The sequence below is a fragment of the Typha latifolia genome, chromosome 2, assembly GCF_019914945.1.
Source record: "Typha latifolia isolate L0001 chromosome 2, TyphaL0001v2, whole genome shotgun sequence".
Lineage (NCBI taxonomy): Eukaryota > Viridiplantae > Streptophyta > Magnoliopsida > Poales > Typhaceae > Typha > Typha latifolia.
The window spans coordinates 4038020-4059216 of NC_133087.1; the positions used below are offsets into that span (position 1 = coordinate 4038020).

Here is a 21197-nt window from a genome sequence, read left to right on the forward strand (position 1 = left end):
ATATAATTATCATTTTACTTGATAAATATTTAATAATTTAGCATTTTATTTAGTGCTACAGTAAAAAAAAATATATATAACTTTTTTTTTTGGTAAAAATATAAAAACGGGTGTAGTTTGGTCCAAAACTCGGCCAGCAAAGGAAAACTTTTCATATAACACTCGTACTTCCGAAATCATTGTGTGTTCCTCACTGAAGCAACTGTTTTAGTTATATGTAAATTTTTTTAGAAACAACATATTTTTTTAAAATAAGAAAGAAGAAACAACCACCAAAAGTGAGAATATACAAAGCAAACCCTACACAAAAAGTTAAGGAAGAGGAAAAAAAAAACACTTACCATCAACAACCAAAACTAAAATACAAAAAAGAAACAGAAAATATCAGCACTTTCTCGTACAAGAAAAAGAGTTATTTCACATACTAAAAAATAAAAATAAAAAAATAAAAAAAACCCAAGATCCACCGTGACCTAGACCTTCTTTTCCTCAAACCGACGCCATTGCCAACGCCGCAAGCTTCTGCAAGTTAAGCTTCACGACGGTGTCTGTAAACATCCTCGTGTCCTCTTCCGAGTTCCCTTCGGGTATATCCACCACGTACGATTCGAGCACGACGCTATAGGCCTTCCCGTCCTCCTTCGTGAACTCCGTCACCGAGGTCACCGACCGGTAATTCTTAAGGCGGTGCTCCCCGCCCACCACGCTGAAGCTTAGTATGTGCCGGTCGTCGTCGAGGATCTCGAGGCGCTCGGTGCTGGTCGAGGCGGGGAGCCCGGACACGACGGTGACCTCGCGGACGCTGCCGACCTCGCCGCCGCCGCGGGTGAGCACGCAGTGTTTGATGAAATGCTTGTACCTCTGCGGGTTGCCGAAGCTGCGCACGATGGGCCACACGGCCGACAGCGGCGCGTCGACGCGCTGCGTGACGAGGGACGTACACGTGCGCGGCGATAACGGGAACGCGTGGTGGGTGCGGATAACCGGATCGAGGTCGCGCAGCTCGGCCTGGGTTAGGCCCTGGAGAGATCTCCGGTAAGCGTCCATGGCGTCCTTTCTCTGTCTCTGTCTTTGGTATGACGTTAAGGTGTTTGCCGAAATGGCGAGGAGAGCTGTGGAGAGGAGCGATGGGTGGAGGTAGTTACTTACATTGGTTAGTTTGTTAATTAGTTCTTTATAGGTACAGTGGCGTGCATTTTATTATTTTTGTCTAGACAGATGTACCCTTTTAGATAGACACAGATTATGCTATTGCATGGGATGAGAATAGTATTGTGGGACATGGAAATAAGAACCCGATTGAGCCCTAACTGGACTTCAAGAATAGGGGCAGAAATAGACTAGGAAAAACTATATATTCACCTTTTTGAAATAATAAAGGAAAACTGAAGGTGTAAATAGGTGAAAAACATAAAAAGGCAGGGTGTAGAGTATTATTTTCCCTTAAAGAAAATGGGTTTGGGTGTTTTGGTGATTTCGTGAAGAGGACGATGAAGACTAGGGAGTGTTGTCGCCTTCACCGGGATCATGTGAATGTGGCTGAGATTTGAAAGGCTAACTACCTTTTTTACATGGGTTTGTTTGTTATTTAGTACTTTTATGTGGCTTCAGGATAATTTATCCCTAGGTTACTTCTTTGATCGGTCAAAGATCAAGGACGATAAACATGAATAAATAGAGGGATAAGTAGTAGTACATGTAATCTCTTAATGTTGACTATTTACCTATGCATGCCTTACAATTGTTGCAATGGAATAGGAATAGGAATAAGAATAAGAACATTGTCATTGAGGATAGATACATTTATGAGGTTTGGAGGACTTTGAAAAGCTATTCCTTTTTGAGAATATGGATTGGAGGAGAAGACAATAAGGCTAAACGGGAGTGTTGTCGCCTTAACCGTGATCATGTGAATAACTAACTCTTTTGACTGCCTAATCTCTCACTTCTCAGATTCCTCTCACCTAGCCATACCTTGGAACTCTGGAGAACCTCTTTGAGGTTCCACACATTAACTTTGGCCATTCTTGTCACCATGTAGCATAACAACCGCAAGGAATGGGACAAAGAGTTGCACATGTATTAGTCATTTACTCTGTACAAATTCATTCTAGATTGTGAAGTAATTTAATTAATTTAAACTAAGAAAGTGACAACTCTGTTGATTGATTTGGAAGCAAGTGACTGACTTCGAGTGCATGAGCATCACTTGATCCAGCTGGGTTCAACGAACCAATTGCCTTAAGAGATTGTGTTTTGACTTATTCTGCAGTGCTTGCTGCAGCTTGTCCCTGCAGCCTTCTTTTCTGTACACTACTGTAATGAATAGCTTAGTATCAGGCTGAATACGAAGAACCTTGTCACTCTCTGCCATCTCTCATAAACACAATTTATTTGGGTATCACGTCAAGTTATTCTAGGCTTGAGTTGCTTTAGCATAAACATCACATACATATTATGAGGAAAATCCTTTACTCCTACGTAAATGAAGCAATTTTAATTTCTTTTTTTTAAATGTGCGCCATGCAATGCCATTAAGCCTTTGGCGTGTGTCTGAGGAGCTTATGTGCACATTGCTTCCTTCTATGTAAGTTCTTTGTAGTTACTTGGATCCTAATCATACAAAAACTTGAATGATGTGTAATTTTGTCATCACCATTGATACGCTAAAACCATTCAAAAGTTTTATGTGATGTTATAAGAAAGAAGAAATCACAAAGGTATTATTATGTTAGACATGCTTAATACTCTGAAAACAATCACACACACACATTGTAATATCATATATAAAATTGTAGTTAGTTTGCTATATTACATTAGAAGTTGATTTTAGGATCTAGTGCCACCTACAAAGTCTCATGTATAAATTAATTTCAACACGGTCTGTCACCTTGTATAGCCTCACATCAACTTGTGAGGAGAAATAAGCCTCAATGTCTTTCTAAATACTACTGGGAAAATTTCAGCTGCTCTTTCTATTGTTGATGATATATCAATTCTGCTCTCTTTCTTTTATCTCTCATGATAGACTATATAAAGATATCCCACAGTCATTTGAAGCACTCAAAAGTTGAAAAGAATATGAAAGTTGCATATACCATACACTAATGAGTTAGATTTTCTTTTCTTTTTTTCTTTAAACAAATGTAACAACAGCTGCTAGATTAAATTCATTCTGCATATTTTGCAAATAATACATAATAACTCAAGCACAAGCAGTAGCCACATGAAGCACATTATACTAAGTGCAACCATCACAGCTACACTTCATGTGTCTCAACGAACTTATCTTCTTTGCTTGTATCATGAGCTGAGTTTCTCTTACAGTTAGACCAATACTCATCCACGAGTTTAGAGAAGGCAGAGCTCTTAGTTTCCATTAGCTTAGAAGGCTGGTCATATTCCACAAGCTTTCCTGCAAGAAATAAAAAAGATGATGATGTAAGCTGCAAATTAATTTCGATTAATTATCGTGACCTTATAATTTTGAACTCTTTTACTTGATCTTATCAAAAGTATGCAACTGTGCGCTGTAAGATATAAGGTCGATCTAAGAGGTTTTGAAGGATATTAGAAGAAAGGATAACATTTGACGACCATGGATGAGAAAGTATGCCATCCAAAGATCTCTATATCTAGTTACAAATAGTTGATACGTGGCAGAAAGTTCTGTGGTTTCTGTTTCGGAGATAGTGAACTTCTTAAGACATCGTAACTTATCTGATGCAAACAATGACCAATAAAAAGAGCCAAAAGGTATTTGTCATATTAGTGAGGTTCTTATCTAACATACCATAAGAAAGGACCATGACCATGTCACTGTCTGTAACTGTTGGAACTCTGTGAGCTATGGTTATCACTGTGCAATTTGAGAATTCTTGTTTGATGATGCTCTGCAGGACAGCATCTGTGGCGGAGTCGATGGATGCAGTTGCTTCATCCAGAACTAGAATTTTGTTCTTGCGCAGGAGAACTCTACCAAGGCAGAAGAGTTGGCGCTGCCCGGCGCTCCAATTCTCACCAGCATCACTCACTACCACATGGAAAAGGCAAAGGAAAAGAAAGGTCACTCAATAATATCAGAACTTTCAGACCGCAAGTATGCAACTACTTTCTGATAAAACTCACTTACCTGATGAATCAAGAAGAATAGGTATGTTGCTAATTGTACTATTCAACTGGCACTTCTCTAAGGCCTGCAATTAGAAGTGGAAACAAAATGCATCTTTATCAGTTTACATTTTTATCTAAGGAGAAATACTTTAGCAGCAGCAATCCGAGTACTTGTAAACACATCAAGACTATGTAAATTTCTAGTAGCTTGCACATATAAGTGAACTGGCTAACCTCCCATATCTCATGGTCAGTGTGCAGGCCGAGAGGATCCAAGTTACTCCGAACTGTTCCCCTGAAAAGAGTTGGCTCCTGAGGAATAATACTCAGCTTTGTCCTCAGGTCCTTCAGGCCTATGGAACATATGTCAAGATTATCAACAAGAATCCTCCCACCCGCAGGATCTATGAGACGAAATAGAGAACTAATAAGAGTTGATTTCCCACTTCCAGTCCTTCCAACAACACCAATCTTATTTCCTCCCATAAAAGTGCAAGTGATCCCTTTGAGAACAAGGGGTGCATTCTGCCGGTATTTTACCTGATGACCAGCAAAATTTAACATGAGCATTATTTGCTTACTATCATTTTGTCATTTTTGGACAAGAAGTAGTTGAAAGTCCTCACCTTCAAATCTTGCAAATCTATCCTTCCTTCAGATGGCCATGAAGGTGGAGGCCTACTTTCTGGTATAGTAGCTGGAGGCTCTGATGGAATATGCATGAACTGTTTGATTCGCTCCACTGAAATGATGTAGTTCTCTAAGGTGGAGTAAAACCGTGTTAGAAATGATTGGGCTGAAGAGAGGGTTAAAGCATAGGAGAGACAAAGACCAGCGAATCCTGAAACAGATCAAGCAGATGAGATAATCACACTTCAGAAGAATAACAGCATCAACAGAATGACACCAATTAACATATAGACCAGCAGTATCAGCATATTACCTGATGTAATAACTCCCTGAGGAAGGAAAATAAGGGAAAGAGCTGAAGTAAGTACAGTCAAGATTTGGAGTGCTTCTACTCTTAAAAGCACCCACTCCAGTGCAGCAATGGTGTGGAGGAACAATTTTGCATCGGTGTCGATGAGCTGGAGGTTGGTACGTATGAATCTTTCTGTCACTGCAAAAGCTCTTATACTTACCACTCCAAGCATGGACTCTGCTGCATAGTTCATTACCGGTGCTTTCGTCGTTCCATTGATTCTTACTAGCTCTCTTGCAGAGGCTACATAGTACCCCTTCAAAATTGAAATTTGTTTATCATCAACACGTGTTACATATTAATGCTATCTAGTTCAGCAGTGTTGTAGGAAACTCAGAAGTGGTATCTGACGTAGTATGGTAGTCACCTGAATATATAGCATCACTATCGTTACTGGAACTGCTACGATTAAGACTTGCCAAGTTACAGTGGCCATGACTATTATGATTAAAATAACCTCAAGTCCACCAGCCAGAGTGAAAGCAATGGAGTAAGGTATTTCGAAGTCCAAAATGCTCATATCTGAAGATGCCTGTGCAGAGAAAATTAAACATGGCTTGTCAACATGAACTACATTACTCTTAACAAAATAAAAACCCATGCACTGTTAAGCTCTAAGTTTTAAGCATCTCTAGAATGTCTAATGTGCAGCTAATACGTACTATGAATAACAAAATCTTACTCTGGTTAATATCCTTCCTACAGGGGTTGAATCAAAAAATAACATGGGAGCCTTGAATACTGAGTCCATGAGTCCAGAGAAGAATGTCTTTGAGGCCTTCAGTCCAAGATAGGCTGCAAACAAACTCCTAAGATATGAAAAGAAGCAGCTAATGACTGAAAGTGCTGCATAAACTCCAACCAGAGTTCCACTGCCAATGTGACGCATCTGAACAGCTATGGCCAACCAATACGTTGACAAGCTTTGAAGAACAAGAGCAGCAACCTGAGCAAAGATGACCAAAGAAAAAAGAAGTGAACCCTTTGAAACATGAAGATAATTTTTATAAGGCTTCCATCCAAGATCTCCTATTTCCCTTTCTTCGTCTTCCGTGAGCTGGATTGCTGAAAGGCCATCAGCGGAAATCTCTTCGCTGCTGTTCTGCTTTAGACGCTGCAGCTCACTAGATTCTAAATTGTTCTCCAGCATTCTTTGCCCTGTTACTCTGTTTTCATGTTTCATTGAATCTAATGTTATGATCGACGAATGATGAGCATTAACTAGCTGCTCGAATGCCGCCCCGGACTTCTGAAGTTCTTCATATTTTCCTGCTTGAGTAATTTGTCCATTTTCGATGACCTAGGGAGGCAAGCATTCAGTTTGTTTTAACATCCAACATTTTGTTAAGAATATATGTGTGTGTGTGTATATATATATATATATATATATATATATATATATATATGAATTCTCCTTACCAGAATCCTATCAGTTTCAGCCAGGAACTCAATTTGATGAGTCACAAGAATTACAGTCTTGGTTCTCAGAGCAGCCATGACACAATCCTGCAAGTACATTTTATTCAACATTAACTAAAACAGATAAATATCCAAAAGATAGATTTCCCATTGAATTTTTCTTACGTAAAAAAGGATTGCAGCAGTGTGTGCATCAACTGCACTGAAGGGGTCATCCAGGAGATAAGTGTCTGCATCATTGTAGACTGCTCTAGCAAGTTGAATCCTTTGCCTCTGTCCACCACTCATGTTTAACCCTCTCTGACCTATCTCAGTAAGGTCACCATGATCGAAGTTTTCGATATCCTTGTCTAGGGCACATGATTTGATGACCCTCTCATATAGTGCCTTGTTGAAGGGCTTTCCAAAGAGGATATTGTCGCGAATTGTCCCACTTTGGATCCAGGAAGTTTGTGAAACATATGCAACAGAACCAAAGACCTCGACCTAAGATGAACAAGTAATTCATAACAATGTTATCCAAAAATTTACTGAAGTCTAATATTAAATACTGTTTCATTGTGTAGTAACTTACTGATCCTGAGGTTTTAGGTATCTCCCCAAGTAAAGCATATAACAATGATGATTTTCCAGCACCAACAGGTCCACATATAGCTATCTTTTGTCCTCTGAGCATCTTCAAATTAATTTTCCTCAATGTTGGAGCACCCCCACTTTGGTTCCAATTAAAACTACCGTCTTGTACTACAACACTAAGATCTGAATTCTGTGAATTTGTCTTCGTAACATCCTCTTCTTTAATCTCATCTTCTAATAGGAATACCGTGATGCGATCTAATGATACCTTGATTTGGATCATCATTGAAAGGACTTCAGGCAGCATTCTAACTGGGTCTGACATAACTCTTAAGGTTGCTAGGAGCGTAAAAATGGTAGTAGAATTTAGAGGAGCACTTCTCATGGCTGCTGTTCCAGCAAGAATTACTGCTGATACAATGGTGGGAGACATCCAATATAGAGCAGTTCCATAGGCCTTTTTAAGTTCAGTTTGTGCCAGCCATTTAAACTCTAAATCTCTGAGAGACGCAATTGTTGTCCTAAACATCTCTTCCCATGACTGTAACTTAATGATCTTCATATTGTTTAAGACTTCAGATGTAGCCCTTAGTCTTTCATCTTGAGCAACCATGAACTTAAATTGGTAGCCCTGCAGCACCTTTGCGAACGGGACATTGAGAAACCCGCAAATGATCAGAGGGACTAGACCAGGAAGAGCTCCCAAACCGACGATCCAAAAGAGGATGGCTACAGAAAAGATGAGCTGAAGTGGTTGAGTCCATGCCAAGTGAAACCAGTAAGGGAAATCACCAAGCTTATAGGCATCAACTGCAATGTAATTGGTGATTTCGCCGGTAGAATGATTCTTCCTTCCATGACTAGATAGTTTTAGCTGCTTCTGAAATATAGCTGCCATAAGAGCCGATCTCATTCTCATACCGCACCTCCTTGATCCAAAAAACCAATGCCGCTGTGATAAGGAATCAGCAAGCTTTATAACAACGAAGCAAACTATTAAGAAGAGGCCTATTTGGATATTTCTCTCCTCATGATAAGAATACAATACAAAGGAATAAAGCAACAATGGAGATGCAGAGTAGCAGACTGTTTTCAGTAATGCATAGAGCCCAGTTGACAACAACTCATTCAAGTAACACTTGCCCAGTATGAAAACTATCGATATATTACTACTATCTTTATCCTGTCTCTGAAGATTCCATTCCTTTAAAAACTTTTCAGAGGCTTGCAGTGCTCCATCTTCTGAATCTAACTCTGGGATGTCATTGAGGGCTAACGGTTTCGAGTAGCCTAAACGGAGTAAAGGACTCATCCACGAAAGCGTCAACCGACTAAGTAGTCCAGCTCTGTACAATTCCGCGACATTGTTTGCACATTTGTTGATCAAGAATGGCTGAGACAAGCTATCATATGAAGCATCTTGATGGATATTCGATCTAGTTATGTAACTTAGTGTGCAGTATACAAGTAGAAAGTTTGTAGGCCATGATACCATCTCTAGGATTCCAAGTTTGTGAGCTCTCACAAGAACTTCCAAATTGTATGAAGAAATAAAGATTGAAAATAAAGTCCACCAGATCATAGCTATAGCTTTTACCCATTTGGATGAGTTAATGCTCAAGGAAACACTAAGAACTATCCAAATCATGCCTCTGAAAAGGAATACCAGAAACTCCCCCCGTCTTTCCTTACTGCTAGATAGATTAAGCAATCCAGAACTGATGTATGCAATGCCAACTGCTGCAGAACATATCGAAACAGCTACGAAATCCCAGCGTGGATGCCTGATACAATTCGGATATTGCTTTCTGAAGCAAGCTGACAGCACACAAAAACTGTAAATAACAAGGAAGATGAGATTGGCAAAATCTATCAGATTTCTCTGACAATATGCTGATCCCAAGGAGAACTCTGACCCACATAGTGGATGAAACCAACCTCCTGCAATCCAAGAGAAGTTCAAAGTAGTAACAAGAAGTGCAGAAAAATCTATAGACATGCTGGAAACAATAACAAGCTCAAACTGAGAGGTGAACAGAAGACTAAATGGTTACAGAGAAATGAAGAAAAGAGCACCGAAAGGGGAATGTTACATATTACTAAGAGAAGCCATTTTTTGAGATTAATTCTGGCCAATATTTCTATGTTCTTCCTTCTGCAAGAAGTGTTTTATATAGCACTTGGGACAATGGAGATCAAAGATGGCATGTGGGCAAAGTAAAGAAAAGATCAAAGAAGAAAATGTATTTGAGTGAACCGTATTATACAAGGACTTTTCATAGTAGTTTGTCTTATCTGCATTTGAGTGAACCGTATTATACAAGGACTTTTCATCAAAAAATAAATTATACTCGGACAATTCTTTTATTCTATTTTTTTACCAAAACACCAATATATACTTGGATATATGAAGAATGCTGCATTATATATGTCACCCTCAACTAGGGCTGTTAGGCTTGACGAGTGGCTCGGGCTTGGCTCGGGTGAAGCTCGAGCTCGGCTCGAGTGAAGCTTGAGTTTGGCTCGGCTCTGTCAGAGTTAAGTCGAGCTCGAGTCATCGTAACAGGCTCAAAATTAATATCGAGTCGGCTCGCTCAGGCTCGGCTCGATAACCTAACTAGCTATAATAAAGGACACGTGGTATAAAGAAATATTACCACATGTCCCTCACTAACCCATTCTCACCCTCCCGATAACCATTTAATATTCATTATCATCACTTACCCCAACCTCACCTATCACTTCACCCTCCCCATCACATCACTTTCCCATACTTAATTCTCTCACCTACCCCACCCTCACCTTCACCCTCACTCTCACCCTCACCCTTATCCACCCGATCACCACTCATAGCCTCACCCCACGCGCCGCCACCTCCTCCCTCTCCGTCGGCCTCCATCGGCAAGCCACCACCACGGCGCTAGGGGTGGCAATCGGGTCGGGTTAAGCGGGTTCGGGTCGGGTCAGATTCGGGTCGGGTCAACTTTATCCTAACACGAACACGACCCGATTAATAAACGGGTTGCATTTATTAGACACGAACACGACCCGATTATTAAACGGGTAACACGACACGACCCGTCTAACCCGTTTAATAAACGGGTCGTGTTAACACGACACGGTAACACGGCCCGTCTAACCCGTTTAATAAACATGTCGTGTTAACATGACACGATAACACAACCCGTCTAACCCGATTACCCTATATAAAATTTAAATTTTATTCTATAAAAATAATGCTTTTAAGAAACAAATTAACCTACTTTCATCATCAAACTCATTCAAACATAAAAATTACAGTTCTATTAATTTTAGCTAGATCCCGAGCAAAAGAAGGGCGTGGCCGCCGAGAGGAGTGCCGACGACACCACCGGGAGGAGTTGCTAGATTTGAAGTCGACGGGGAGAAGGGAACAGAGCTCCCGGCTATGCGATTAACAAGGCGGAGGCGGCACCGGGGCGGAGGCAAAGGCAGAGGCAGTAGACAGAGGCAGCAGAGATGGGGGCGAAGGCGGAGGCGGCAGATGGAGGCTAAGGCCGAGGCAGCAGACGGAGGCTAAGGTCGAGACGGCAAACGGAGGCGAAGGCGGCAAACGAGGCGTGTTTGGTAGACGGAGGCGGAAGCGAAGGCAGAGGCAGTAGACAGAAGCAGCAGAGATGGGGGCGAAGGCGGAGGCGGCAGATGGAGGCTAAGGCCGAGGCAGCAGACGGAGGCTAAGGTCGAGACGGCAAACGGAGGCGAAGGCGGCAGACGGAGGTGAAGGCTGCAGACGGAGGCGAAGGCGGCAAACAGAGGCGAAGGTAGAGGCAGCAGACGGAGGCGAAGGCAGAGGCGACAGAGACGGGGGCGAAGGCGGAGGCGACGAAGGTGAAGGCGGGCGAATTTTTTCCCCCCCTTTTTGTTGAGGCGGCTGGAGAGGAGTGAAGAGTGGAGAGGTGGTGTTAGGGAAATGTAATTAGATCTAGGGTTTTAGTTTATATATATATTAAATGGGTTAAACGGGTTAGCGGGTTGACCCGACCTGATCCGATCCGACCCGTATGCTTAAACGGGTCAAACGGGTCAAAACAGGTCAGTAGTATAAACCCGAACACGACCCGATTATTAAACGGGTTAGACGGGTTGACCCGTTTACGACCCGAACCCGATTATACTAAACCCAAACCCGATTAAGAGCCGGGTTATCGTGTCGGGTTATCGGGTCGGGTCAAATTTTGCCACCCCTACACGGCGCCATGCCCTCCTCCTCATCCACTCCGTCGGCTTCCTTCTCCTCCTTCATTCACTATCTCCTCGTCGTCGCCTCCTCCTCCATTCGTCTCCGACTCCTTCAGAAACCCGCCGTCCATGTCGCCACCACCTTATCCTCTAATCGAGCCCGAGCTTTGCTCGGCTCGAATTGAGCTGAGCAAAATTATGAGGCTCAAAAATAACATTTACACCCCTACCCTCAACGAGAAATATAAATTGGGACATGTGTAGTTTATTGATATGGTTATTTTTTTTTCTTTCGCTGGTTGGTATGTTTCCCTTTCTAATCTTATTAACTAATTTAAGTTTATATATATATATATATATATGAAATTTTCTCATTAAAAGTGATACATTGTAAAGTGCATCTACACATATTTATAAAAATTAGTTTTTAATTTATGGATTCTATAAAATATTATTTTCAAGGGCTATTGACTCACATGCTGGATCTTGACGTCTACTCTTATTAAGTACAAATATATTCTCTCAACTTTTAATGAGAAAAAATGAGAGAAAAAAATTATTTAAATTAATTCCTCATTTAACATTCTTTAATCACATAAAACCAAACGGCATATAAATATACTCTTGCTGAGTGCATTAAATATTCTTTGGATATGCATAGATAGGGTGTAGCTTGTTGTGCAAAAGACCCGAATGGGTGAAGGAAGCGGAAGCAAGACCTTTACTTTAAATAGCCCAAATGGGAATAGTGAAAGAAAATCAATGTAATGCTTGAAAAACTCTAAAGAGAGGTTAATGGTGATAGAAAAAGTCCTAAGCAAGTTCTAATTATGGATTAACACCCTAATGTAAGCAATCACTAACAATGGAAACAATGGAGATAATAGAGAGAGAGAGCAACAAGATTTACGTGGTTCGACGATGTGCCTACGTCCACGGGCAGAGCAATCTTCTTTACTATGCAAATCTCTCACTTACAAAGAGTTTAACAACTCTAATCATTCTCAATACAATGGTGGTTCAACTCTCATAAATGTTCTTCCAACTACTAACCCTAAAAAATATTCTTTAGTATTTATAGTCAAATTTAGATTTGGCAATTTTTCATGCCGCATTCGAATGCTCTCGGGGGCACATTTGAACGTGCCCAATATCAATACAACAAGAATGAAGAGGCGTTCGAACGTAGGAAGGAGCCGTTCAAACGCCTGCAGAAACAGCTGCTCTCGGGTTGGCCCGCGTTCGAACGCGGTTGCGACCGTTCGAACGCCTGCAGAAAGTCTGCTCTTGGGTTGGCTCGCGTTCAAACGTCTGTATCACAGACTGCTCTCTGTCTGGAGCCCGCGTTCGAATGCTCCCAGGGCCCATTCGAATGCGCAGCACAGAATTACTGATACATGCTGAAAATTTACTGAAACGGAATTTGAATTAATTTTTAACATAGCTGTGGACGTTCTTATTAATAAAGATAAAACAATTTGTCTTATCTTAGAACTGATAAAACAATTTGTCTTATCTTAGAACTGATGTCACCTAGATAAGACAAACGGCAATAATTTGGATCTCCCAAATTGTATAGTGCTTAAGATTGAAAAGATTAAAAATAAGTACATTTCTTATGTATGGAATATTTTCTCATTTACTCCATTGACAAAGCTCAACTTGTAGTGAAGAAGAGTCATTTTATAGAACAATGAATAATAATTTTATTCATAAGAAAACATCCCCTTTTTACATGGATATATGGAATATGAAAGTGTCTATGAAGATCAAAGCTTCTGTTTTGGCTGGTATATAGTATCAAAATACTGACAACGGATAATCTGACTAGAAGAAGCTAAGGAGATGATACTAGATGTGTTTTGGGAAACTGAAACTATAAACCACTTGTTTGTGGATTATGAGAAGCTGGCGAAAAATATGTGAGTCAACAACGGTTAGTTGGGAAATTTTAATGAAGCTGGATACTGTGCATATTCTAGTAAAAAAAAAAAACTATAAATCCGAAAGAAACGAAAATAAAGAAGGAAAAAAAAAAGTGAAGGAAATTTCTACAAGTCTGCCTTCATCTATTATGAAAGAAATCTATATCTTAAATTTAATATTCTAGCTACTCTTTTTTTTTCTTTTACCTTTTCTAATTCATCCTTCTATCCAAATTCTCCTACTCCACTCGTGGAAAATAATTGAGAATGATAACAACAATATAATAATAGTAGTAGTACTCTTCAGCATCATAAATAGGACTCTCTGATGCCAATGCCCCCTTGACTGCAATTCTCTGGGACACACCATGATTTGAATTTTTTTTGTCATGATTCACATTGGGAACGACCTAAAAATATTGAAAACTTTTATTTCAGAGGATTTAGATTAGGAAATTACTGATAGAATTTGTAGTTCATTTCTTTGGTAATTTTTATTTTTGTCTTAAATTTTCTTTGATGACTATTTATGTAATTTCTAACATTTTCTTTTTAATAAGTTGAGGCTCTGTTTGTCTATGACATACTAAAGACACAATAGTGCATCATTGGATTAATTATTTCATAATGTGAAAAGAAAAGAAAAAAAAATCCCTCTCATTTGTTTCCATTTATCTTCTCAATATATTTTTAAGCATCAGTAGATAGATACGATTCCAATTGTCCTCTCTTCTTGGGGTTTGGAAGGGCTGCATGATAAGTAAGCAAGCTAGAACTGAAAAGAACAAGACAATGGTCTTCCAAAATGTCACCTAAAATTAAAAGGAAGAAAAAAAGAAGAAGAAGAACAATCTTCGTTGCTAAACTAGACTCAGTTGCAAGACTTTTGTCTTATTAGCACTCTGGAATGCAATCTAATTTTGGATCCACATGAGAAAAGATTGAGTTTGTCTGCATAGAAATGCTCAATTCATCTTATCACCACTGCATACATTTCTCTAGAAATCAATATGGCTTATTATTTTCCTTAGGCCACAGCAAAACCCTTAACCCTAAAAAAAATTATTAGAAAAGCTTAATTTGACAGACGAATTAATTTTATATCATATTTTTAATATAATTGGGCCCAAAATTAGCTTCATGTCTATAGTGGTGTCTCTTTTGATAGCATCCTCTCTGATGGCCAAGAAAATGGCCATACTTTTATCCTTCAATTGCTATAGAATGGGCCAAATTTTCCATATGCCCAATTTTATTGGGCCTTCTCTTTAGCTAGTCTTCTTTGGAGACCATAACCTTATGTTGTTACATCACCCAAATTAGAGGTGACCTCTTACCAACCTTTGTAGATTGCTTTTGATAACTTGGAGGCAACAACCAACCAACTTTAATAGAGTTGGTAGGTGAGGTAGCAGCTGGATTCTAGCCCTGTATAATTAAAATTAAGTGGTGCTTTAGGGATTGGCTCAACCATTTGGCTGCTCGGTTGAGGCTTTATAGTGCTATAGCTTAGAGAAATTCTCGAGTGAATGTTTGGAAGAAGTTTAATTCGGAACGACGCACATTTGAAGTCTAAAACTAGGTGACTTAGTATGCCGGCTTCAATTTAATAGGGTCTAAATGTTTCTGTATCTAAAAAGATTCGACTATTTGTCTAACTTATATTTACCTGTCGAACTCTTAAATAATCTTTTAAAAAAAGTAAAAACCTTGAGGCAACGTTACGTTCTAATCACTAGCTAACCTCTATGATTAAATATTTGTAATGCAATCCCACTGTCACACAAGGATCAATAGAAATTTGACACTAATATTTGCCATTGGCATATACTTTGTGGAAATTGACTTTAGTATGATCCCTATTTTTATTCTCCAGGTTGCATAAGATAAACATTTTTGGTATGATTAAACGTCTCTCGTTGGGTCAAATAACAGTATTGACACACTCGTCTAAATCAAAGGGATTTGTTTAAGGCCATGCAATTAATGATCCCAAAAAGGCCCCTATATTCTATAGTTTCATACTTGGATTTCTTATAAGGTTTCTTCTAACCAAACTTGCTTTGTTTGGTCAATGGATTAGGAAAATACTGATGACGGCGTATAAGTGAGGCTTTTATCCTGCATTTATGAGGGTATTATCTTATATTCTTCAATAATCTAGGATCAAAAAATAATTTATAATTATCTTATTAAGAAAGGAGATATAAGAAAAAAGTGGTGGAAATTTCAGTAAATAGACTTATCGCCATAGATAAATAATTTATCTTAAAAAAACCAATGGAATAGTGCTTCGATAGTTAAAAGAGACTCATGTTTTATAAATATTTTCGAGTTCAAATCCTAACAGTTTAACTATAACATCATAAAATTTCTACCTCTCTCTGTGTAAAAATAAAAATAAAAATCTTAAAACGCTAAGAATGTTAGAACTATAAAAGTAGGTCCAAAGTCCAAATAGCTTCTACTTTTGTGGCTAGTAAAGGCTTTTTTTAGGACTTCAGAAGAGCTGGGAGAGAAGTAGATCTAAAGTCCCATTCTATCTACACTTGAAATGGATTGCAAACTGGCAATGGTACTATATGCCATTTTCTTCTCCTATGGATGGTGAAAGAATTACATGCAAATATTCCACAAGGACTTCTTGGCTTATCCTATTAATCATCAAAGCTTGACATGGTATTAATCTCTTTTTTCACCTTTCTCCATTATGCCTCATTCCCAACTACATGTTAATACATCAAGACAAATTGGTAGAGAGATTAGACTTTCTTTCCCTAACGAATTGAAGTAGGTGTTAGATGTGCATCATGACTAGTCTTCAGTCGTTTTTTCCCATATAAATGGATTGACAAGGAAAGAAGGTAGATCTTTTGTAAAAGAAAAGTAGATGAACAGGCATCCAGATTTGTTCAATTCTTGCACTTTCTAAGTTCTAGTAATATGCTTGCTTAGTGCTATTCTGGTGTTCTTGTAACATTAATGCCTGTTTCTTTCTTGAAACTGACATCCAGCCCTCCATCAGTTGCCATGGTATTAAAAAGAAGTGTGGTGATATAGAAGGATTCAAAGTGTCTCCACAACCAACTTGTGTAACATTTAAGTCTAAATTATTTGGAATGCTGTGTGCCATGTCTCTTGTCCTGTGTGCCTCTTTTGAAGAGAGCATGTGTTAGTTATTAGTCTTCAGCATTATTGAATGGAATGGCATGAGGATGAGGGTGACCTACTCGTAATTCTACTGGCTGAAACTACTGACTTTGAATGAGTCTGAAAAATGGTACTTAATTTCCATTGAACCGAACCAGCGATCGAGATGCGATCACCTTAACCGAAAACCCTTCGACGATGAATGATTTTAACTTTGCTCCTTCCTTAAGCAAACTATTTGTTGAGACTTTGCCTACATTGGTCATCTGTGTATAAAAGTGCAGAAGTCCTTATCATGGAACATTAAAGATAGTTTTTTTCCCAAATTAATTGAATGTAATTGAACTCAAATGTTATCTAGCATGTAAGAATTTTTTAATCTTCGCAGTGAAAGGTGCACTTTCATTTACCAACAAAAGAAGCCTAATATTCTCTAATACCCTCTTGGATTGAACTGCTTTGTTTCCTCTGCAACTGATCACCAAAACTTTTTATCCCACCAGCTTTTTTCTTTGGATTTGAAGGTCTTCCCTACCATTCCATCATTTTCAACTAGTGGTGGCTTATCAGGAATGTGAGTTTGAAAGTGATAGGATTTTTCTTTTTTTAATACAGGAATCATTAGTAAACAGAATTAATAGTCTCTTAGATGAAATTAAAAATACAAATCAGAGTATGTAATACAGAAAGAAAAAAAAAAGACTGTGTGTGAAGGTCAAGGAATTAAATGAGAGTTTATTTATTTTAATCAGCAGTTAAGATGGTATCATCTCTCTTACCTTTGCATGAAATGAAATAGATAATGGTTACCACCAAGGGTGATTGCCATCTCTTGCTGCTGAACTTTATTTTTATTATTCTTAATCAGTTGGTGGATGTTGAGAAGCAATTCACTTGCAATTAATCTTAGATAGCATAAGGAGAGGCCTATAAGCAGCTCACTTGGGCAAAAAAGAAGACCCAACTCAACACAATAATCTAATTAGGCACTTAAAAAAAGGTGGTAATATGCAACCAAGTCAATCAAAGTAATCGTCTCAGTTGCATTCAATTCTTCTTTATTTAGAAAGAAAGATTCTTAACAACGAAAAAGAGACGAGAATGAAAGCAAGTGGAGGTGTTGTAGCACAAGAAGTAGTCGTCGGAAAACCCTCAACTTGGCATTACCATCCATGGCATTGCAGAATTAATTAACCTAAGTGAGAGAATCTGTCCATAAAATCTTTAGTTCCATTTAGATTTTTTTTTAATGAGTTAATGGATCAAGTTAGTTTAGGCAAAAGAAAAGTCCATTTCAACTTTCTGCCTTTTGATATTCTCAGATTTCGATATCCTTTTATATGCTTGCTTGTAGGTAAAATTATAAATATATATATATATATATATATATATATTTTTTTTTTTTTTTTTTTCCTTTCTCATCTATCATTCTGCTGATTTGGTCAATGATTTTTTGTCGTTGTAGAACTAATTAAAGTCAAAATTTGTCAATCTCAACCAGCATAAGAATTTCTTTTTCTTTCTCTTTGTTTTGTATTGCTTGTTTGAATTAATTATTATATTATACATTTCAAATAAGTAGATAAAAGAGTTGAAAGATAATATTATGTTTAAGATTTTTCTAGTGACGAATCAAAATTTTACATCCACCAAACTTAAAAGTTTTCTTATTGTTTAGATCATTATCTTTATTTTGTAAGAACTTCCAACTACCAACCTTCACCTAAATAAGTAAATAGAGAAACATCTCATGCTTCGATATCCACAGAAAACATTATTCCAGTTGCCAATACTAGCATCCAACTCGCAGAATCTCCAAGATCGAGATGTAATATAAGTAGGACCGCATAAATGCACACCGTGTACGAACAAAAGCAAAATCATGTACTGTCTCTAGTGGCAAAACTTACGATAGATAAAGAATCTCACACCCAAGTATAATTATTCTTGGGTCGTCTCATTAAACTCCATTCCATCTTGAGACTATTAGATTTGTTTTCTCTCTCTCTCTCTCTCTCTCTCTCTCTCTCTCTCTCTCTCTCTCTCTCTCTCTTATCTCTCTAGAGTTTGATTTGTAGGAATTGAGAATGGTTAGGAAATGTTCTCATTGTGGAAACATTGGACACAACTCAAGGACTTGCAGTTTTCCAAGAAATCCAGAAGGTGGTGGTGGTAAGTTGAGGCTTTTTGGGGTGCAGCTTCAGGTAGGAGCACCTATGACGAAATGTTCTAGTATGGAGTGCTTGACCTCATCTTCTTCCTCTTCTTCTCTTTCATCATCTTCTTCTTCACTTGCTTCGATAGAAGAAGCAACTGACAAGATCTCTAATGGCTATATCTCTGATTGTCTCATTGGCAGAGCACAAGAGAGGAAGAAGGGTGAGTCTCTTACTTTTTAATTAGATTGTGTCCTAGGAATTTTTGTATTTCTATTTGATCTTCTAATGTGGATATTCTGTTGCTAAGTTTAACACATGTAGATATAGAACAAAACACAAAAAGTACTTAATTGATTTATTAGTGCCCTTCACCATAGGTTTCGATTGCTGAATTTTATGTCATGATATTAAATTTGATGATTCTAGAATCATCTGCAGGAGTTCCATGGAGTGAGGAAGAACACAGGACATTCCTATCTGGCCTTGAGAAACTTGGAAGAGGAGATTGGAGAGGGATCTCAAGGAAATTTGTGACCACAAGAACTCCAACACAAGTGGCCAGCCATGCTCAGAAGTACTTTCTTAGGCAAACCAGCATTAAGCAAAAGAAACGTCGATCTAGTCTTTTTGATGTGGTAAGTATCAAGTAATCTCAATGACCAGTGAACTTAATGTTCAGAGGAATTATTCAATCTCTTATTTCTTTTATTCTTTTTTCTTCAGGTTGCAGGTAGTCATGAGAAGGCAATTCAGATTACTGGAAATTCTGAGTTAAAACATCGGTACTCCGAACAGCAATTCTCTTTGCTGACACTTAGTAAAACTTCCAGTTTAATCTGTGATCATAATCCGTCTGAAAAGAAGACTAACTCATCACTTAGTCTTATATCACAGTCGGCTTCATTCATGGCAAAGCCTGGTGTTCATTTCCAACCACCTGATCTAGAGCTTACGATTGCACCCGCAAGGGCATCGGATCGAAATATGCCGTCTCCGAGTAGCTATTATTTAGGATCTATTAGAGTCACTTGACTGTTTGGAAGCTGTCAAGCTTTCAAGAAGAATATGGCTCAAATCGGCAAACTTTTAATCCTTTATGCAGTTGATGCTTTCTCATGCATATGGTCATGCATGTATCGCAAAGAAATAAAAGTGCTTACGATGTACTTAATTAGAGTGTTCAGTACTGTTGGATGTGTCATAGCAGAAGTGGAATATCCTCATCATGGGTAATGGAATTTAATGAAGGTGAAAGGTGAGCTCATTTCAGAGCACTAGATATGAGAAGGACAAGCACGATTCTCCAATGCATGATTCTCCATTGCCATGACCCACCACCCCCTGTTTGGAATAAAGCAAGATCGATATGTAGACCAACTTAGTTGCATGAACCGCAAAAGTGCCTATCTAATCTCAGACAAATTCCTCTTCAATGGAGATCTTTCAGAGGTTGCATCTCTTTCCATTTCTGTGGCTAAAGAGTTGGTAAACTCTCCTGCTAATACTGCGTCATATAACAGTTGTTTAGGCATCTTTGTGCAGTCCGTGACAACTTGTGGGGCAGCATTTGTTGCAGTGTCAATTTGTTCCTTTTTCTTTCTGAAAGGGAGCAATGTAACATGAATCTCTGAAATATTTCTCAAGCGACGAAACAAAATTGCCTAAGTCTTCACTTGGGCCAACATCCCCAAGTTGATTGGCAAGTGTAATTTCTTGCAGCATTTGCTGAATATAATAGTTTATTGCAAATCGTTATGTTAGTAGAGTTTTATCTATGGTTATTAATTCAGAACAATTTCTCCTGATGTTTAGACTGCACCAACCTCTTAAATCCCGTTCTCCTCTCCATGAGAATTTTCCTTATCTCCTTACCGAGATACTTAGTTACCTTGCTCAGCCTCCTCACCACCACCTCCACTCCTGGCTCCTGGCCAAACCCCTTCACTATTCTCCAAATGATTCACCTGGTTTCAGTTCCTTCTACCCTCCCTTCTCACTGTTTGGTCCCAAAGCACCGGTCCAGAAGCCCTCATTCTTTCAGTGCTACAGGTTTCCCCCGAGACTCCTTTCCTTTCTCTACCTGTCATGACCTCCATCGAGGAGGAACTCGTAAAGAAATTTACAGAATTTCTCATGGGAGACTCCATGGAGGAGGTTATATCTCTAGACTAGAAGAAAACAATATTGCCTCCAGGATGCCCAACATCTGCCTTGTAGGAAAGCGTACCACAAGCAAACCCCATAACCCTATCGGGCTTAAGGTGGCCTTTACGAAAGCGTGGAGCCCTGAAGGCAATCTCGAGTTCGTCGACGCAGGAAAGAATGTCAATTTGATAGCATTTGAGCTTGAGATGAACAGATGGTAGGCTTCAATCGGGATCTATTTGCTCGCGCCTACTTCTAGCCAAACAGACCGGTGAAGTTCCGAACCTTCACTCATTCCAAATTTTGGGTCCAATTTTATGACCTTACCTCTCAGCAAATACTGTTCGATTCCTTGCAGAGTGAGTGGGCTACCCTGTTCCGACTAACTCCCTCAACCAAGCAAGATGGGCTACGAGGCATTGCTATTTAGCGATAGTCAGACTTCGGTCAATTTTATCAACTCACATGAGTCAAAACTAGACTGGGTATTAGCTCAAGTTAGGTTTCACC

The 21197-nt window shown here is 38.9% G+C and overlaps 3 protein-coding genes across 3 annotated transcripts; 1 reads left to right on the forward strand and 2 right to left on the reverse strand.

Moving 5' to 3' along the window:
• Positions 1-287: 287 nt before the first annotated feature.
• Positions 288-1162, reverse strand: LOC140782571 (abscisic acid receptor PYL2). Its single transcript, XM_073129209.1, has one exon. It carries the CDS (start codon positions 1045-1047, stop codon positions 490-492), a length of 558 nt encoding a protein of 185 aa, XP_072985310.1. The 5' UTR covers positions 1048-1162; the 3' UTR covers positions 288-489.
• Positions 1163-3145: 1983 nt separating this feature from the next.
• LOC140782570 (ABC transporter C family member 8-like) lies at positions 3146-9170 on the reverse strand. Its single transcript, XM_073129208.1, has 11 exons — positions 7089-9170; positions 6680-7000; positions 6515-6601; positions 5778-6395; positions 5463-5627; positions 5057-5351; positions 4740-4954; positions 4348-4653; positions 4133-4196; positions 3794-4033; positions 3146-3415 (listed from the first exon to the last, which is right to left on the reverse strand). Exons 1-11 carry the CDS (start codon positions 9087-9089, stop codon positions 3261-3263), a joined length of 4467 nt encoding a protein of 1488 aa, XP_072985309.1. The 5' UTR covers positions 9090-9170; the 3' UTR covers positions 3146-3260.
• Positions 9171-18143: 8973 nt separating this feature from the next.
• Positions 18144-20291, forward strand: LOC140782162 (transcription factor MYBS3-like). The gene is made up of 3 exons (XM_073128599.1): positions 18144-18762; positions 18981-19177; positions 19266-20291. Exons 1-3 carry the CDS (start codon positions 18471-18473, stop codon positions 19572-19574), a joined length of 798 nt encoding a protein of 265 aa, XP_072984700.1. The 5' UTR covers positions 18144-18470; the 3' UTR covers positions 19575-20291.
• The last annotated feature ends 906 nt before the right edge of the window (positions 20292-21197 follow it).

Coding starts and splice junctions, on each gene's coding strand:
- LOC140782571 (XM_073129209.1), bottom strand. CDS start 1,047: ATGGACGCTTACCGGAGATCTCTCCAGGGCCTAACCCAGGCCGAGCTG.
- LOC140782570 (XM_073129208.1), bottom strand. CDS start 9,089: ATGTCTATAGATTTTTCTGCACTTCTTGTTACTACTTTGAACTTCTCT. Junction 6,396..6,514: donor CTGAAACTGATAGGATTCTG/GTAAGGAGAATT, acceptor TTGCCTCCCTAG/GTCATCGAAAATGGACAAAT. Junction 4,955..5,056: donor TCAGGGAGTTATTACATCAG/GTAATATGCTGA, acceptor GATCTGTTTCAG/GATTCGCTGGTCTTTGTCTC.
- LOC140782162 (XM_073128599.1), top strand. CDS start 18,471: ATGGTTAGGAAATGTTCTCATTGTGGAAACATTGGACACAACTCAAGG. Junction 18,763..18,980: donor AGCACAAGAGAGGAAGAAGG/GTGAGTCTCTTA, acceptor AATCATCTGCAG/GAGTTCCATGGAGTGAGGAA. Junction 19,178..19,265: donor GATCTAGTCTTTTTGATGTG/GTAAGTATCAAG, acceptor TTTTTTCTTCAG/GTTGCAGGTAGTCATGAGAA.